The sequence below is a fragment of the Eutrema salsugineum genome, unplaced genomic scaffold (genome assembly GCF_000478725.1).
Source record: "Eutrema salsugineum unplaced genomic scaffold, Eutsalg1_0 scaffold_5, whole genome shotgun sequence".
In the NCBI taxonomy this organism is placed as follows: Eukaryota; Viridiplantae; Streptophyta; class Magnoliopsida; order Brassicales; family Brassicaceae; genus Eutrema; species Eutrema salsugineum.
This window is the reverse complement of record NW_006256612.1, coordinates 3762237-3779099: the sequence shown is the minus strand read 5'-3', so window position 1 is coordinate 3779099 and position 16863 is coordinate 3762237. Positions and strand designations below refer to the sequence as shown.

Genomic DNA, 16863 nt, shown 5'->3' with positions numbered 1-16863 from the left:
CTTTGTTTTAGGTTTTCATCTCCATGTCCTAACTGTATTTCATTTTACTTGAAAGCAATATAATGTTAGATCCCACATCTATCACACTCTTCAACTCTTGTAGAGTCTTCCTTTAAGAATCTTTAATAGTGAATGTCTAATATGCTCGAAAGCCTTAACATCATATAAAATAAAGTGGCGGAAGTGTATGACATTGGTGAAGAGAAGAGAGACTCCATATACTTGTTTCAGGAATCAATGGCGTCTTGATCTCTCAAAACCCTCCAAATTTCTCAACACGTCTACCAAACCCTTCAAATTTTATCTAGATGGGCACATGATCCCAAAGTTGTGTTTTGTGTCCAACACCAGACGCAAGCAGAAAGGCGACCCGCAAGTTTAGAGTTAAGGGTCGCCTTTCTGCAAGCAGTAGACAACAGAAAAATAAAATATAAATTAAAGACACTTTAAGGCTGCACAAGGACATTAAAATAAAAAAACAGTCTCAGATCCATGTTTTTCTAAAAGCATATTAAGAATTGCCAAAATGAAACAAACAGATGCAAACAAACAGAATCCTTGCTCCTTTGGGACTGGTTGTCCAGATTCTTCTTTCTTGGGGAATGGTAACCCCAAACCACGCAACACAGGAACAAGATCAGCCTTACTCGTAGAGAATAGTTTGATCTCTCCTCCTCTAACTAGATGGAGAAACCTGTGTCTGTTATCTGTAATCAGCAACTTGTGTTCCAGAAATTTAATCTTAAGCTCATGTGGAATACTGTCCAATTCTTCCATAATGTTACTTTGCAGTAGCAAAGCTGCCCCACTCTAAGTATTGCCAGGTTTTAACGACATGAAAACTAAAAAAAAAAACAAAAAACAAAAAACAGTTAAAATACAAAACAGAGTTTAATAAGCATTCCTCTAGAAATTAGCCAGCGATACAGACAGATGAAACAAACACTCTGCATACCTTCTAAGGTATGGGTTTATCTAATGTGTTTAATAATATATGGGTCGTCAAGTAACAACAATCTCCAATCACTATAATGTATTGTTGAACATGATATTTTTTTGCTTCATTTGGCTATTATTCTTTACTTTCCACCAATGTCACGGAAACGAAATCAACCTCTCCTTTTGTAAGACCTCCGCCTTAGACTTCTCCGGCAATTCATCGGCTGTTGAAACCCTCTTTTTGGATCTTCGTTGGACAAATAAGTCGTCCAATCCTCAAGAACTTGTCTTAAATCCTTGAGCTTATTATCTTGTCCAATGCAACAATTCCCATGCATTACGCAAACTTTGGTAATATCCCAGTTTGGTTGGCAGAAATTTCCAACGTGTGTCGCGTCGAGAAACCTCATCTTCAGCCCAATCTTTTTGATGTATTGATCGTCTTTGATTTTGTTAGTCACGTCCTGCTCGTTTTTTCCGGGGAATCTCAGTCTGGACTCATACCAATATTTGTAGAATTCTACTGTTCTGTCGTTGGCAATGACGAATTTGAATCCCCCATTGGCATAATTGTGAGTGTCACTGACGTTTCCATTGAAGTGATCACAAGCGATCTGAAAATCTACATTTGCAATGAATCGAGGAAATGGATCTCGAAGCCACAGTGTATCCATGTCCTAAAACAATATTAAATCTGAAGACATTATAAAATAAATTGATAGAGGTGGTAGTACGTACGAAAAAGGATTTAAAACCAAACATAAATTCTTAAAGCCGAAACCAATATTAATTTGTTTATAACTCGATTGGTTTCATTAGTTTTAATAGCAAAATCAAAACTTCTTAGTCGGTCATGATAAAATTTCATAACAAGTTATAACTAAACTAAAACGAAACGAGTAGTAACAGTAATCTTTTTCTTTAATAAATGCATTCGATAAGCTTAGAGAGCTACCGTGAAGAGGAAGTTATATCCAAGTTTAAGCAAAGAACCCAAGAACTCGGTTCGGCGCCACATCATCTTGAGATTATCCCCAACCATGAACAGTCTCTCGCCGGAGAAATCAATTCCGGCTGTCCTCAGAAAAAAGCAACGGCGAGGGAAGACCTCCACACACCGTGAGTAAGCTTTCTTGTCCAAACACACCACCACAACGTGACGGAGCAGTCTCTCAGTGCCGTTGCCGACTCGAAAGCCCTCGAGAAACACATCGAATGTTGAGTTTCGTTCCGCATAAGCCTGATTCATCATAGTCACTATCACCGTCTTCTCTTCCGTCGATGCTTCTCTTAGGATTCTTGCCAAATTTCTCCTATCTTCTTCCTCAGACTACCAACCAAACAAAGCAAAAAAATTACAAAATCAATACAAAATTTACGAAATTTATGTGTTGTAGATTACTTAATCTTCAACATACGTAAACTTCATATAGAAACATGTTTCCGATGATATAATAATAATGTAAAACATGAAAATAAGGTTACTAACGGTTTCAGTGTAGTTAGGTTTTTGTTTGTCAGTGATCAACGGTGGCACAAACGCTGAAAAGCTGGAAATTTGCGGTAGCGGTAGAGGCAGTGGCTGAACAAGTGAGGCCAAATGGTAGACAATTAAAGAAAGCAAAACTGTCAAACCCAAGAGACAAGCTATCCATTTAAGTTCTCTCCACTTTGCTTGAAGTTGCGGCAACATATGCTTCAGCGGCTGCGACTCTAGACCGCCGCTACCGTTGTTAACGGTAGTGTTAAAGCTGGCTGCCGTTTTCTTAGAGATGATCATATTTCATAATATTGTCTTAAGTCCAATCTCTTTCTCTTATAGTATCGCTTATATGTATGTGTTTCCGGACTCATTTGTTACGTATATTGTTTTATAACATGTTCGGTCATTGTCGTGTGAAATCTCGCAACGTACAGATTAAATCTTCGATCTTTTTTTTTGGCGTTTGCGTTTGTGTTTATTTGAAGCGATTTTTTTTTTTTTGGTTGTTGTAAAGATAAACGCCAAGAAAAATGGAACGAATATAAAAATGTTTCTTTTTTGTTTCAAAATGTTGTTTTTCCATGTAACATAAAATGTAAATTTCAATATGAGAGCTAAATTGAATATTGTTGTGAAAAGTTGAGTCTCTATATGCATATAAAAATATATTTATTTTTCTTGCCAAGTAGAAATAGGTTAGTATATTTTTTTCAAGGCACACCGTGAACGTAATTGATTTAGCTGGTAAAGCTAATTAGCTTTTGCGATTGCGTATAAATGTAAATCAATACGATCAAATGAAGATTTTTTTTTGCCTATAAATGATTTTACTTACAAACGTATAAGAGTTACTTTAGTGGTAAATGAAAGTGAGTTGCTTAGCCATATACAAAAAAATTATATTAAAAAAATAAGGAATCGGAGAGAGAATTTATATTGTATCAAGATTTAAACTCGAACTAAATTTTATCCCATGCAATCGAAATTTTGTTTTAATAAAATTGTAATCTAATTTATGTTTTCTTTATAAATATAATTTTTAATAAGTTATATAAAAACAATTTGTGTTTAGATATATATATTTTTTTTCCTTCAGTATTATTATGACCACCATAATCATAAAAACATAATTGTAACCTGGTTATTTTATTAATCAAAAAGTAACCGTTATTATAAAAATATATTTCTAACTCGCTTATTTTATTAATCCGAAAAGACTATGATTATAAAATTATAATTCTAACCCGACCGTTTATATTACTTTATAATATAAATATTTACTAATTTTGAAATAATTTTCTCTTAATATTTTGCATGCTTTGATAACCTAACCTGCATAAAAACATAATTATAAAAAAAAAACTTAACTTGTCCTATCAAATTATTATATAATATTAATATTTATCTATTTTTAATATGTGAAATTTTAATTTGATAAAATATGATTAAAAAAAATATAATAAGATATTTGTTAATCATATGTGTTATTCTGAAAATCTTATTTAAATTTAAATGTTAAATTAAATCTAACCTAAATTTAAGAAAGTCTATTTAAATTAATATCTATAGACTATAGATATAATCTATATTTAAGAATATTTTTAGTTATCTAAATTAATATCTAATTTTCGAAATTAAATTTCTATATATAAAAAAATATTTTTTAAAAAAACTTTGGTAGTGTTTAGAAACAAACACTAAAAGTGTTTCTGTTTTAATATAATAGATTGTAAACCGCAAATGCACGGATTAGTCGCTTACATATATCATAACATGGGATCGAGTCCATAAGATTGTAATGACACACGAAGAATTTTAAGATGTTTCTCAAAAATCGTTTTCTCATGTAATTGCTAAAAGTTGCTGATATTGACTGAATATTATTGTGAAAAAGATGCGTCACCATAAGCATTATATGTATATTTAATTTTCTCTGTCGAGTAGAAGTAGGTGAGTATATTTTTTTCAAGGCACTCGTGAACGTAAACTACCTGGTAAGATAATTAACTTTTGTGGATGAAAAAAAAAAATCGCTTTAGTGAGATTAATTTTGGCGTATTCAAATTTTTTTTCTATAAATGTTGTCACTTACAAACGTATAAGACTCACTATAGTGTTAAAATATAATATGCAAAATTAACTAGTTATCAAAATAGTCGACAAAGCTTTCTACACATTTGTAAAGTTCATCAATTGAAGAATTAGTTTCTGAGAGTATAATTTTTGGATTCATATTTGCATAATAGCTATAATTGTTAAGATTACTTTTTTCTTAGGTAGCAGTTGGATACATGATAGCAAAAAAACAAACCAATGAGTTATTAGAAATTTCCTCAAACTTTTACACGCAAATATATATCATCTCACACATCGTTTACAATAATTGGCAATGGTGATTTATTAAAAAATGCACCGAATTTGCATAGCCATTATTATTACTACTCTTGAGAATGTAATGTGACAAGACTTTTACTTCTGCTTCTACTAACACCAGGATCACTAAAACGAGGTGAATTCATAAAAACATATTTTTCCCCCAAATACAAATTTCACTAATGTCTCCTCGCTCTTTTCCAGCAATTCATCGGTTTTCGAAACCCTAACTTGCGGCCATTGGCTTTCCCAGAAGCAGCTACGGACATATAATTTCTCCAATCCTCAAGAACTTGTCTTAAATCCTTAACCTTGTTCCTTTTACCACCGCAGCAATTGCCATGCATTAGATAGACTTTGCTAATATCCCAATTTGGTTGGCAGAAATTGCCAAAGTAAACTGGATCAAGAAACCTCATCTTGAGTCCTAATTTTTTAATAAAATGATCATGTTTGATCCGCTCCAGCACGACTTGCTCATTTTTACCCGGGAATCTCAGCCTCGACGCATACCAGTAATTGTAAAACTCGATTGTTCTGTGGTTTGACACGACGAAATTGAAGCCACCATTAGCTCTGTTGCGTGTGTCGCTAGAATTTCCATTGTAATAATAGTAATCTCCAGCGACTTGGAAATCTACCGCTGAAAATAGTCCAGGGAATGGATCTCGGAGCCACATTGTATCCATATCCTGTTTTCCAAAATTTCAAACTTGTGGTAGCAAAAAAAAAAAAAAAAACTTGTAATTGATATCTTGAAGATATTCTTTCGCTAGAAAGTTCCGATAATTTTATTTGGGTGTGTGTGGTTATCTTTGTTTCTATTTATTCTTATATTTTAGATTAATTTGTTTGCTTTAATTTCATGAAATATAACTTGAAAACAAAATTTCAACAACTACAAATGCGAAAACAGAAACACAAGAAATCATTTTCATCTACGTTTTTGATGTTTACAATTCTCAAATGAAAATTGATAAACATATATGTTGTATTTTATTTCAGAGTGAGCAAGCCATTAATTTTAACATGCAAACATTGAGACTGAAACAAGAAGCAAAAAAAAAAAAAAAAAAGGCTTCGTATTAATGCAAATGAGGTAAAGAAAAGTTACCGTGAAGAGGAAGTTATATCTAAGCTTTAGCAAAGAACCCAAGAACTCGACTCGAAGCCACATCATTTTGAGATAATCAGGCACCATGAACCGCTTCTCGCCGGAGAAATCAACTCCGGTAGTCCTCAACAAGAAGCAACGGCGAGGATGGACCTCATTGCACCGTGAGTAGGCCTTTTCGTCCAAACATACCACCACCACGTGAAGTAGCAGTCTCTCTGTCCCTTCGCCGGCGTAAAAGCCTTCAAGAAATACGTCAAACGTAGAATTTGGTTCGGCCCAAGCCTGATTCATCATCGTTATTATCACCGTCTTCTTCTCCTTCATCGATGCTTCCTTCAAGATTCTCGCCAAATTTCCCCTATCTTCTGCCTCAAACTATCAATTCACCAAAAGAAACTATATTATGCAATCTTTTTATAGCAACACAAAGAATTATATATATATATATATATATATATATATAACTAATCGGAAATTTCATTCCAAAAATCTAGCGTAAGACCTCGATTGTTAGAAACGCAATTTCTGCGTTTTATTTGCATTTGCATATACACGAGTATAAGCTTTCACATTGTCAAAATATAATAGATTTTTTATAGAATACAAAATAGCAACCATTCTAATTTAGTATATTGTAGACTCTCCACATATATATAGATAAACTTAAATTTAGCTTATAATATGATACTGTATATATGTATGGATAGATTACTAACGGTGTCGGTGTTGTTAAAATCGTGTTTAGCAGTGATCAGATGCGGCTCAAATGCAGAAACGTTTGAACTTTGCGGCAGTGATTGCGTCATGAGACGAGACGCTGAATGGTAGACAAGTGGACAGAGGAAGAGTGTAAGAGTAACGGAAAAAACAATCATATTCACGTCTCTCCACTTTGCTAGCAGTACTTGATGTAGCGTTTGCTTCTGCGGCTGCGACTCTGGATCGTAGACGCTAACGTTTGCAGGTTCAGCCGCCGTTTTCTTACTTATGATCATATTTAATCTTAACTCAAATCTCTTTCTTAGTAAAGTGTTGAGAGAAGTGTATATGATATACTAACTTAATATATATATTATCAGCTTAATTATAATGTTTCTTTCCTTGGCAAGTAGGTGACTAATAATTTGTCACGGCAACGTGCACGTATTTATATTATTAGCATATTTCTATCATGAGTTTATTTGTGATTTTAACTAGATAATTGTCGTACTGAAGAAAAAAGCTAGATGATTGTCGAGCTTTACATGATAGAAAATTGATGTTACTTCTATTTTTAGTATAAGAAAATGAAATTTTTGATTCCTTGGATAATATAAAAATAAATTGATTTGACTGAAATCGGATAACATATTAAAAACTATCAAACTCTTTGTAGACTTGTCACTAGTGCATGTTACAAACGTAAATTCTTTGTAGATTATAACTTTATATAAGGTCAATAAAGTTCACAAGAAAAACATGTTAGTAAACGTAAATTCTTCCTCCGCCTGCTCTTGTCTCCTGGAATATCCTCCTAAAGACAAATAATAGCAAGCCTGATTTGACATCTCTACCGATTTGGGTCGATTTTGGAGCATTTCCGGGTACTTAATTCACACACAAAGGATTGCTGTTCTTAGATATCATTGTTGGTAAGTCAATTAAACTGCATCTGATTGAATACAACTTTCTACGGCTCTTCGTAGTCAAATAAACGGCCTGTGCTTCTCTACTATTTTAACTCAAATCTTGATTATTTCCAATGTAAATTCTAAGGTAATAACAAAAAAAACTTCTAAGGTCATGGGTTCTTTTGAAAAAAAAATTACACTAATTATAACCCAAAGGCAAACACAAACAAAAAATCCAAGGTTCTAGAGAGATCTTGGTAACAACGAATCAAATTTCAATCTAGTCATTATTATATATTAAGAGTTAATCTATAATGTAGTGAACATGATATTTTTTCTTCATTTGGGTATTTTATTTTGCTTTCCACCAATGTCACGGGAACGAAATCAACCTCTCCTTTTGTAAGACCTCAGCCTTAGACTTCTCCGGCAATTCATCAGCTGTCGAAACCCTCTTTCTGGGTCTTCGTTAGACAAATAAGTTGCCCAATCCTCAAGAACTTGTCTTAAATCCTTGAGCTTAAATAAGTCGTCTAATCCTTGAACTTAAAAAAAAAAAAAAACTGTAGTTATTTTAAAAGATAGAGAAATATCATTTTTAAAGTAGTTATAAGAAAATAATAGTATTTGACTATTTGTTAACATTCTTAGCTAAGATAGGTTTCATACACAATTGAAAATTTAATGTATCGATTTCTTTTCTATATCGAACATAATATTGTTATTAAAAGTAACTATGACGTTCTACCAGCAAACATAAAGTGATGTGTTTCATTAAAGGAAAGCCACTCAAGATTTTCTATAGACTGGTGGTGAATTTCAATAACAAATGTTTAGTTGATGGATTCTATCTTAAAAATCTAGCTGAGAATTTTAGATATGCCGATTCTTTAGAGTTATTTTCCATAAAATCCTCAAAGATAACCATCAAATGATTCAAATCAATTCATCTTACACCGCTGAAGAAAAAAATCAATATGCTGACTTTGATAACTATGTATTTGAAGTAAGAAACCTCTAAAATTAGATTAGAAATTAGAAAACTTTAGTTGAATTTGACTGGACCGGATTTGGGCAAAGCCCAATGAAACATTTGTTTCAGGCCCCCATATTTTTTGACTAAAATTCAGCCCATTAATTTTGTATTCAGTCCATAAAAATTCAAAAAAAAAAAATTTCAGTTCAAATATTTAGGCACATTTCGACCAGACCCAGAAAAAAAGTTAAAGAAAACAACTTTTTCAAAATCTCACATCGACAATTGAGTGAAAAGAACGTCTCACTTTTCTGTATAAATAGAATATATGCTCCAGCATTTTTAACTCATACGAGCCTGAATAAAACCCACATAATATTTGTCTAATTTTACTAAAACTTGACAAAATTCAACCAGTATAATATTTAACCGGTTTAACCGATTAATAATCGGTTTTGTTAATAACTCGGGCAATTTTTCAGTTATCATCAAATTTTTTGGTTATAGTCGAATCTAGCTGATCCGGTTTCACCCTATCGCCGACGAGTCACAGAAGTTTTGGCCGGCATTTCTCAAATCAATTTATTTCTGTTTTAATCACAATCAAAATCTAGCAATGTCAGGTAATTTTTTTAAGTAATAAAATTAAAAATTGATATTTCTTTTTTCTGTTTAGAATTGGAATTTTGATTTTTATTCTTAAACATGAAATTTCTAGGAATTTCAATACGAAAAACAAAGTGTAAATCAGGAGCTCAAAAAGCAAGAGAGAAGAAAAGAAAAGAAAAATCTGATAAGTCTCAAGCAAATTCTATGTTGAAGTTTGTTAAAAGATCAAAAACTCTTCAATGAATGAGGGTGATGGAGTTTGTGATGAAAATCCTTCTAGTTTAGACAATGATAAGGCAGAGGAAGAAGAGAAGAGATCTGAAGAAGATGTGAATGAGGGCGGTGGAGTTTGTGATGAAAATCTTACTGGTTTAGAGAATGATAAGACAGAGGAAGAAGAGAAGATATCTGAAAAAGATGATTTGAACACTCAAGAACAAGAGAGAATTTTGGATAGAACTGATCCTGCAAACTGGAAAATAATTGATCAGAGTTTGAAAGATTATCTAGTGAAAAAAGGTCCTATGAAAAGAGCATATGAGAATTATGTATTTCCAAAAAATAATGATGGTCGGCATTTTTCTTGCAAGTATTATATAAGAGACTTGATAAATGGAGAGAAACAAGATCGGAATTGGCTACTTTATTCAAAAGTATCAGATCGAGCATATTGTTTTTGCTGCAAGTTGTTTGGTCGAGATCAAGATACTAATCAGTTGTCAAGCAAGGGGTTCAATGATTGGAAGAATATCAAGATACGACTGAGTCAACATGAAACTAGTCACTACCATATTTGGTGTATGAGTCGGTGGATGGAATTAGAATTTAGGCTAAAGAAGAATCAGACGATTGATAAGGGTCTCCAAGAAGAAATTAATAAAGAGAAAACCCATTGGAGAGAGGTTTTGTTGAGAATATTTTCATTGGTGACAACTCTTGCTAAACAAAATTTAGCTTTTCGTGGGACTAATGAAAAGCTTGGTCAAAGAAACAATGGAAACTTTCTGAGTTTTATTGAATCATTTGGAGGTTTTGATCCAGTCATGCGAGAGCATATCAGACGGGTTAAAGGAGGTGAGATTCATTATCACTATTTAAGCCACACTATTCAGGATGAGTTGATTGTTATGCTAGGGTCTGAAGTCAAATCTATGATCATCAAAAAAAAATCAAGAAGCCAAATATTTCTCGTTATTCTCGATTGCACTCCAGATAAGAGTCATAAAGAACAAATGAGTCTTATTATCAGATGTGTGGATGTCTACATGGCTAAAACACAAGTTGAAGAGTTTTTTGTGACATTCTTAGAAGTTGCAGATAAATCTGGAGAAGGGCTTTTTGAGTTGCTTTGTTCGACATTGGTTGGTCTTAATTTGAGTATTGATGATGTGAGAGGGCAAGGCTACGACAATGGATATAATATGAAGGGAAAACACAAAGGAGTACAAAAAAGATTGCTTGACATCAATTCAAGAGCATTTTATACACCTTGTGGTTGTCATAGTCTTAACTTGGCACTTTCTGATATGGCTAAATCATCTTCAAAAGCGATTGCTTTCTTTGGAATCATTCAACGGATATATTGTTTGTTTTCATCATCTTCAAATAAGTGGGAGCTATTTAAGCAGATGGTAGGAGGTCTCACACTTAAGTCACTATCAGAAACTCGTTGGGAAAGTCGCGTTGAAAGTGTTCGAGCAATTCGATTTCAAGCTCCAAAAATAAGAGATGCTTTGGATTACTTGGCAGAAAACTGTGATGATCCTGGAGCTCGTAGCGATGCTGAAGCTCTTGCCACAAGCGAAACTCATGGAATTGGAGGGTTTGAGTTCTTATTTGGTATGGTTATTTGGTATGATCTTCTGTTTGCCGTCAATACCGTAAGTAAGATGATGCAATCAGAGCATATTGATATTGATAATGCTATTGTTCAATTGAAAGGGTTAGTATCGTTTCTGAAAAACTATAGAGAAACTGGATTTGAAAAAGCAAAAGCAGAAGCTAAAATTATTGCAGAGTCTATGGATATCGAACCAGACTTTTCAGTGAAACGAAAGCGCATTATTAAAAAGAAGAAGCATTTTGATGAAGCAGTAAAAAGAGATGATGAATCTGAGATGCTAAGTGAGGAAGAGAAGTTTAAGATTGATTATTTCTTGAGAATCGTGGATCAAGCTATAGTATCTCTTCAAATAAGGTTTGAACAATTTGAAGAGTATGAAAAAACTTTTGGATTTTTGTTTGATCTACATAAGCTCAAATCGGCAACGGATGATAGTTTGAAGGCAAAATGTATCAACCTTGAATCTTCTCTTAAACATGGTGCCAATTCAGACATTGATGGATATCATTTATATCTAGAGATCAAAATTCTAAGAAATGTTTTGCCAACTGAGATCAAGAAAGCTGTTGAAGTGTTAGATTTTTTAAGAAGATTTGAAGGTCATGGTTATCCAAATACGTGGATTGCATATAGAGTGATGCTAACTATTCCAGTTTCTGCTGCTTCGGCTGAAAGAAGTTTTTCCAAGCTGAAGTTAATAAAGTCTTACTTGCGGTCAACTATGTCAGAGGAGAGACTGAATGGTTTGGCAATGTTGTCAATTAAGAGAGATATGGTTGGAAAGCTTAACTACCAAAGTTTGATAAATGATTTTGCGGAGAAAAATATAAGAAGACTTATTTTTCGAAATCCATAGATTGCTATTAGTTTTTTTTTTGGAATTACTTGTGTATCATTAATATTAGTACGTTCGCACTTTTAAAAGTTTTTTTATCTAAATTTTTTTTTTATAAAAAAAAATAGCGACCTTTATTTTTTATTTTGTTTCAAACCCTCAAAATCTTAGATCCGGTCCTGACTCCATTGGTATTTATATTAAATGGTCATAAACTACTATTATTATCTTTAACAGCTTCTAGCAACATATAAAACCAATCATGTCTTACACTTTACATGATACATTGCATTACACATAAAAAATCTGCCCGACATTCAAAAGGCTTTCCTGAGGAACATTGAAGATAGCACTATTCTCTCTACAAATCTTCCTAAGAAACGCATACACATAATCAATAGCTATCCTCTTGTAAAACCTCGCTTCCCTCCTAGCTCGAATCACTGTGTTCCCCATAATATGCACCACTCCTGCGTCTCTGCACCTGTTTATAAACTCCAGCTCGTCCACTCCTCCGCTAATCTGGCTCGACCCCGTCACAGTGTGGCTCGTCCGTTTGATTCCCCCTGCAGGTACTATCACTGACTCTACCGAATCAAACGTATCAAAAGTCGACAAGTTCCTACTCTCGTATCCATCCCCAAGCCCGTCTCTGACTTGTTGTTGTTGTTGTTGGCTTCCACAGACGCTATACTCGTCGGAATCCGAGCAGCCTTCCATCATTGACTCAAGTCGGACGAAAAGGAAGAGACTTTCAAAGAGCCGTTTCTCAAAGTCATCATCTTTCTTGTGCAAGTCTCTGTATCCATACCTCGCGACGCAGCGGAACATGTGGAAGTTTCTTGGCCCGATTCTTTTCACGAGGAACCGTTCTTCCTCTGGTACAGTGTAGACAGGGAGGTTCTTGACGCAAACAAAGACCACCACAGAGTGAATCGCAGGCAAGTTTGTGATGAAATGAGAGAAGATGTGAGGCACTCCACTAGCTAGCTCGGTGTAAACAAGACCAATCCCGGGAACACGGACAAGACCAAGACTAGGACCAAGACCAAGAATCCAAGCCATGGAGACTTTACTATGCATCTCAAACTCATACCTCTTGAGCGTTCCGTAATGCCATACGTACATGATGATGAGAAACGCCGCAGCGATGACAAGTGGCACCCAACCTCCTTGGTTTACCTTGAAGAGCACGGCAGAGAAGTAAGTGCATTCGACGACAAGGGAAAGAACGGTGAACAAGAGGACCAAGACCCAATGGCAACGCCAAACGAGTATCATGATCAGCATCATGAGAAGAGTTGTGACGAGCATGACGATCACAACCGCTGTGCCATAAGCGTTTCCTATCTGGTTCTGGTTCTTGAATCCGGTGGTTACGGCTATGCAGAGGATCATGAGGATCCAGTTTATGTCAGGGACATAGATTTGACCAAGAAACTTCCGGGAAGTGTGCACGACTTTGACTCTAGGGAAACATCCGTGAGCGAGAGCTTGCTTGATCAACGAGAATGTCGCTGATATTGTGGCTTGGCTTGCAACTATTGCAGCAAATGTTGCAACTATGAACATTGGCCAGTAAACACTCTCTGCAACAACAAGAAACACAAAAACAGAAACTTTCATTTGAGTTTATTGTCCAGAGATAACATTCTATAAAAATGAGATTGATTCAAAAGATATAACAAACTTGGAATGGATTGATAAAACGCGTCTTCTACATGATGTGGATACTTCCTAAGGTAAGCAGCTTGTCCACTATACGCCAAGAGGAGGCAAGGAAAAACAATTACAGTAAAAGCAATTTGCACAGCTGAGACTGGAAAGTGTGATAGATCAGCAAAGAGAGCTTCGATCCCTGAAACAAGAAGCAAATGAATAACAAAACAAAAAAAGGTGATAAGATGAAGAAGACGATAACAATATTTTGATCAGTTTCTTTTACCAGTGATACTAAGCATTATGCCTCCAAGAGAGGTCCATCGATCTTGACCTCCTCTTTTGAAATACCGATATATATAAACCGGAGAGAAAGCTTTCAAGACGCTCGGGTCATGTTTCCACACATTGTACATACCAATACTCGCGATAAAGAGAAACCAGAGGAACACAACAGGAGCGAAAAGCCAACCGACCCTGTCTGTTCCATAATGCTGTACACTAAACAAGCTCACTAATATCACAACCGCAACAACAACAACAACACCTGTAACAACAACAACAACAACAACCAAAGCCTAAATCTGATCAATCAAATTATCAACACTGAAGTAAATGGCACTGTAGAATAGAGCTTTACCATTGTTTATATGAGGAAGGTTAACCCTGAGCCCACCAGCAGCAGATAGAACTACAACAGATTTTAAAGACACTGAGATACTTGCAAAATGGTATATATTTGGAAGGTAAGTGAGTAATGGCATTACCAGAAATGGCAGGTGTAAGGATTCCATCACCGATCACCATGCAAGTACCGACAAGAACGAGAATAAGCAGCGAGTTTTTCCTAGAGGGACCTTTCTCTAACCATCTCTTGGTTTTTGCAGCAAAAGAATGCTCATGAAACGTAGAACGGCTATAAGTTGTGAGCTCTTCATCTGTACGGTGTTGGTTCGGGATTGTGTTCACTTTTGCGTGTCTACAGAGCAAAGAATACAGAGCAAATGTTCCACCTATTCACCAAACAAGACATCATTCAAAGCAAAGAAAGCAATACGTATAAATGAGAATGTAAGTAAAAGATGTGACGTTACTACCTTGACCGTTGTCGTTTGCTTTGCATACAACGAAAACGTATTTGAGGAGAGGGATGAGTGTGAGGGAATAAATGATTAGCGATAGAGCTCCAATGATATCTTCAGGGTCTTGAATCCCGCGAGGAAATGTATTGTAGAAAACATATAAAGGAGAAGTTCCCAAATCTCCATAAACAACACCGAGGCTCTGAAACGAGAGTTGCAGAAGCAGAAAGGCCGAGAATTTCTGCGAAAAAACGAATACTACATTATATCTTAAAGAACTAAAAGTTTCTCCCTTTATGTCACTTTCTTTGTTTCTTCAATCCAAAGAGCAACTAAACAACCATAAACCAATACGATTTAGCATTTGAAGGAGCTGAATTTCGATATAAACATGGAAAATTTTCAGAATTTAGATTCGAAGAGAAAACAAGATTTGATATTTAAACCTTTTCTCTATACATATTCCTGAGCCGACCAGCTTCTGCATCCATAGGTTGATCAAGCGACTGATCCAAGTCCCACATACTTCCTCTCTCATCAGTCTCTTCACCAATCTCACTACCAATTGATGCTTCTACTCTTGCCGCCATTTTTGTTTTCTCGAGAACAGAAAAATATCACCTTTGATTCTAAAAACACACGAAACCTTTTTTGCTATAAACCCAGAACCCTGAATCTCTATATCCACACGCCCTGATCTTCACTACCCAAACAAGGAAACAAAAACCCTGAATTTGACTCGATTTTGAATCACTTGAATTCTATGAATTTCCTCAATTAACAGAGAATTTATGAATCCCAAAACGAGGAATAAAAATGGGAAAATCACAAGATACATGCGATTTTCACAAAAAGGCAAAAGAATTGAAAGAGAAGTAAAAAATCTGTTTGTGTACTTACACCTAAATTGAGCAAAAATCCATACTTAAAATGTAGACAAATCGAAAAAAGGTAACAAACGATTAAAGGTTTAAACTTTTTCTGTTCTGAATATGCACTATCAAATTTCTACCCAAAAAAATTTAATTTTTTTTCCTCTTTTTCAAAAAGAACCCTAAAAACCCAAAGCTTATAGCTATGGAGAAACCGAATGAGTTCGAAAATTTTCTCTAGAAAAGAAAATGTTTTCCACGTTACAGAGCATTTACTTTGGTGGCTCCGGGTCGAATCAGCAACAGTGAGAATCAATTAATACAAAACCCAGAAAATCTCTGCGAATTACCCAACCCAATCCAGAAGAATAACGGTGACGATCGAAGAGAAAGAACAATTGGGTTTAAGAAATTTTTCTCCCTTTCACAAAAATAATAATATTTTCCTAATCTTTTTTCAGATAATGACTGAAAGAAACAAAGAGATTACTGGTTTCTTTATATTTTCTCCGGTTATTCTCCCGGAGAGAGACAGAGAGAGAGGCTGAGAGGGATAGAGGAGATATGATTACGAGAGATACGTTTTCTTTTTGAAGTCAGAATAAATAATTAGCGTTAAACTTCCTTTGTAGAAATTGTACTACTCTCGAAGTCTCTCTGTCTTTTTTGGCAACATGATTTAGTCCCTTTTCTTACATGTATTAAATTTTTAACTACTACATGCATTTATTTTTCATGTATATATCGCAAAATACCAAGTTATAGCATGTACATGAACCCCTAAGAAAGGGGTTTATTAGAATATAATAATATTTTTTTGTTTTAATTTTTTTTTATTTAGTTCGAAAATTATAATTTTTGACCAATCAGAATATTCCATTTCGGATAATACCGTCTTGTCTCTTTAAGATTAAACTCTTTTATCTCAAAAACTGTGCTATGAACCCCTCTTAATCCCCTGATGTATATGCTCTTATACAACTCATTCGTAGCAGTATATAATAATCCAATTTACCTTATAAACTCTGACTATATTTATGCAGTTTATTAATCTCATTAATATACCACAATTTACTTTTAAAACACAATTCATCCTCTTGTAAATAAATTGATTGATCATCAATTGAGATTGCAGAGTTAAACATAAAGCTTTTTATTTATTAAAATAAGTTAAACTCACATTAGTTAATGAAAAATAGCTTAATTCGTAAACCAACCCCATTATACTGAATCAAAACTAAACAAGTGGTTTTATTTAGTGTTCGATTAGACGATCGATTATATTATACTCCACTTTTTTTTTGTTAAAGGGCGAATTATATTATAACTTTCCAGAAAGAAAAGTTATCACTGTATTTTCTATAAGTTAGGTACAACGTGGACTTAATTCAAATGGAACAACAATCTGAAATACATATGGAAATCATTTACGCAGTATATAAGAAAAAGTTGAAAACTACAGTAG

General features: G+C 34.4%; 3 protein-coding genes and 1 pseudogene across 3 annotated transcripts; 1 reads left to right on the top strand and 3 right to left on the bottom strand.

Moving 5' to 3' along the window:
- Positions 1 to 907: 907 nt before the first annotated feature.
- LOC18991962 (uncharacterized protein At4g15970) lies at positions 908 to 2745 on the bottom strand. Its single transcript, XM_006415306.2, has 3 exons — positions 2429 to 2745; positions 1895 to 2269; positions 908 to 1616 (listed from the first exon to the last, which is right to left on the bottom strand). The coding sequence occupies exons 1-3, from the start codon at positions 2717 to 2719 to the stop codon at positions 1110 to 1112; spliced, it is 1173 nt and encodes a 390-aa protein (XP_006415369.2). The 5' UTR covers positions 2720 to 2745; the 3' UTR covers positions 908 to 1109.
- A 2014-nt stretch (positions 2746 to 4759) lies between these two features.
- LOC18991961 (uncharacterized protein At4g15970) lies at positions 4760 to 6925 on the bottom strand. Its single transcript, XM_006415305.2, has 3 exons — positions 6629 to 6925; positions 5910 to 6287; positions 4760 to 5487 (listed from the first exon to the last, which is right to left on the bottom strand). The coding sequence occupies exons 1-3, from the start codon at positions 6905 to 6907 to the stop codon at positions 4975 to 4977; spliced, it is 1170 nt and encodes a 389-aa protein (XP_006415368.2). The 5' UTR covers positions 6908 to 6925; the 3' UTR covers positions 4760 to 4974.
- Positions 6926 to 9114: 2189 nt separating this feature from the next.
- On the top strand, positions 9115 to 11806 carry LOC112083964 (annotated as a pseudogene).
- Positions 11807 to 11979: 173 nt separating this feature from the next.
- LOC18991960 (potassium transporter 10) lies at positions 11980 to 15939 on the bottom strand. Its single transcript, XM_006415304.2, has 7 exons — positions 14973 to 15939; positions 14542 to 14767; positions 14212 to 14457; positions 14085 to 14135; positions 13731 to 13991; positions 13476 to 13643; positions 11980 to 13374 (listed from the first exon to the last, which is right to left on the bottom strand). Exons 1-7 carry the CDS (start codon positions 15114 to 15116, stop codon positions 12077 to 12079), a joined length of 2394 nt encoding a protein of 797 aa, XP_006415367.1. The 5' UTR covers positions 15117 to 15939; the 3' UTR covers positions 11980 to 12076.
- Between the last annotated feature and the right edge of the window lie 924 nt (positions 15940 to 16863).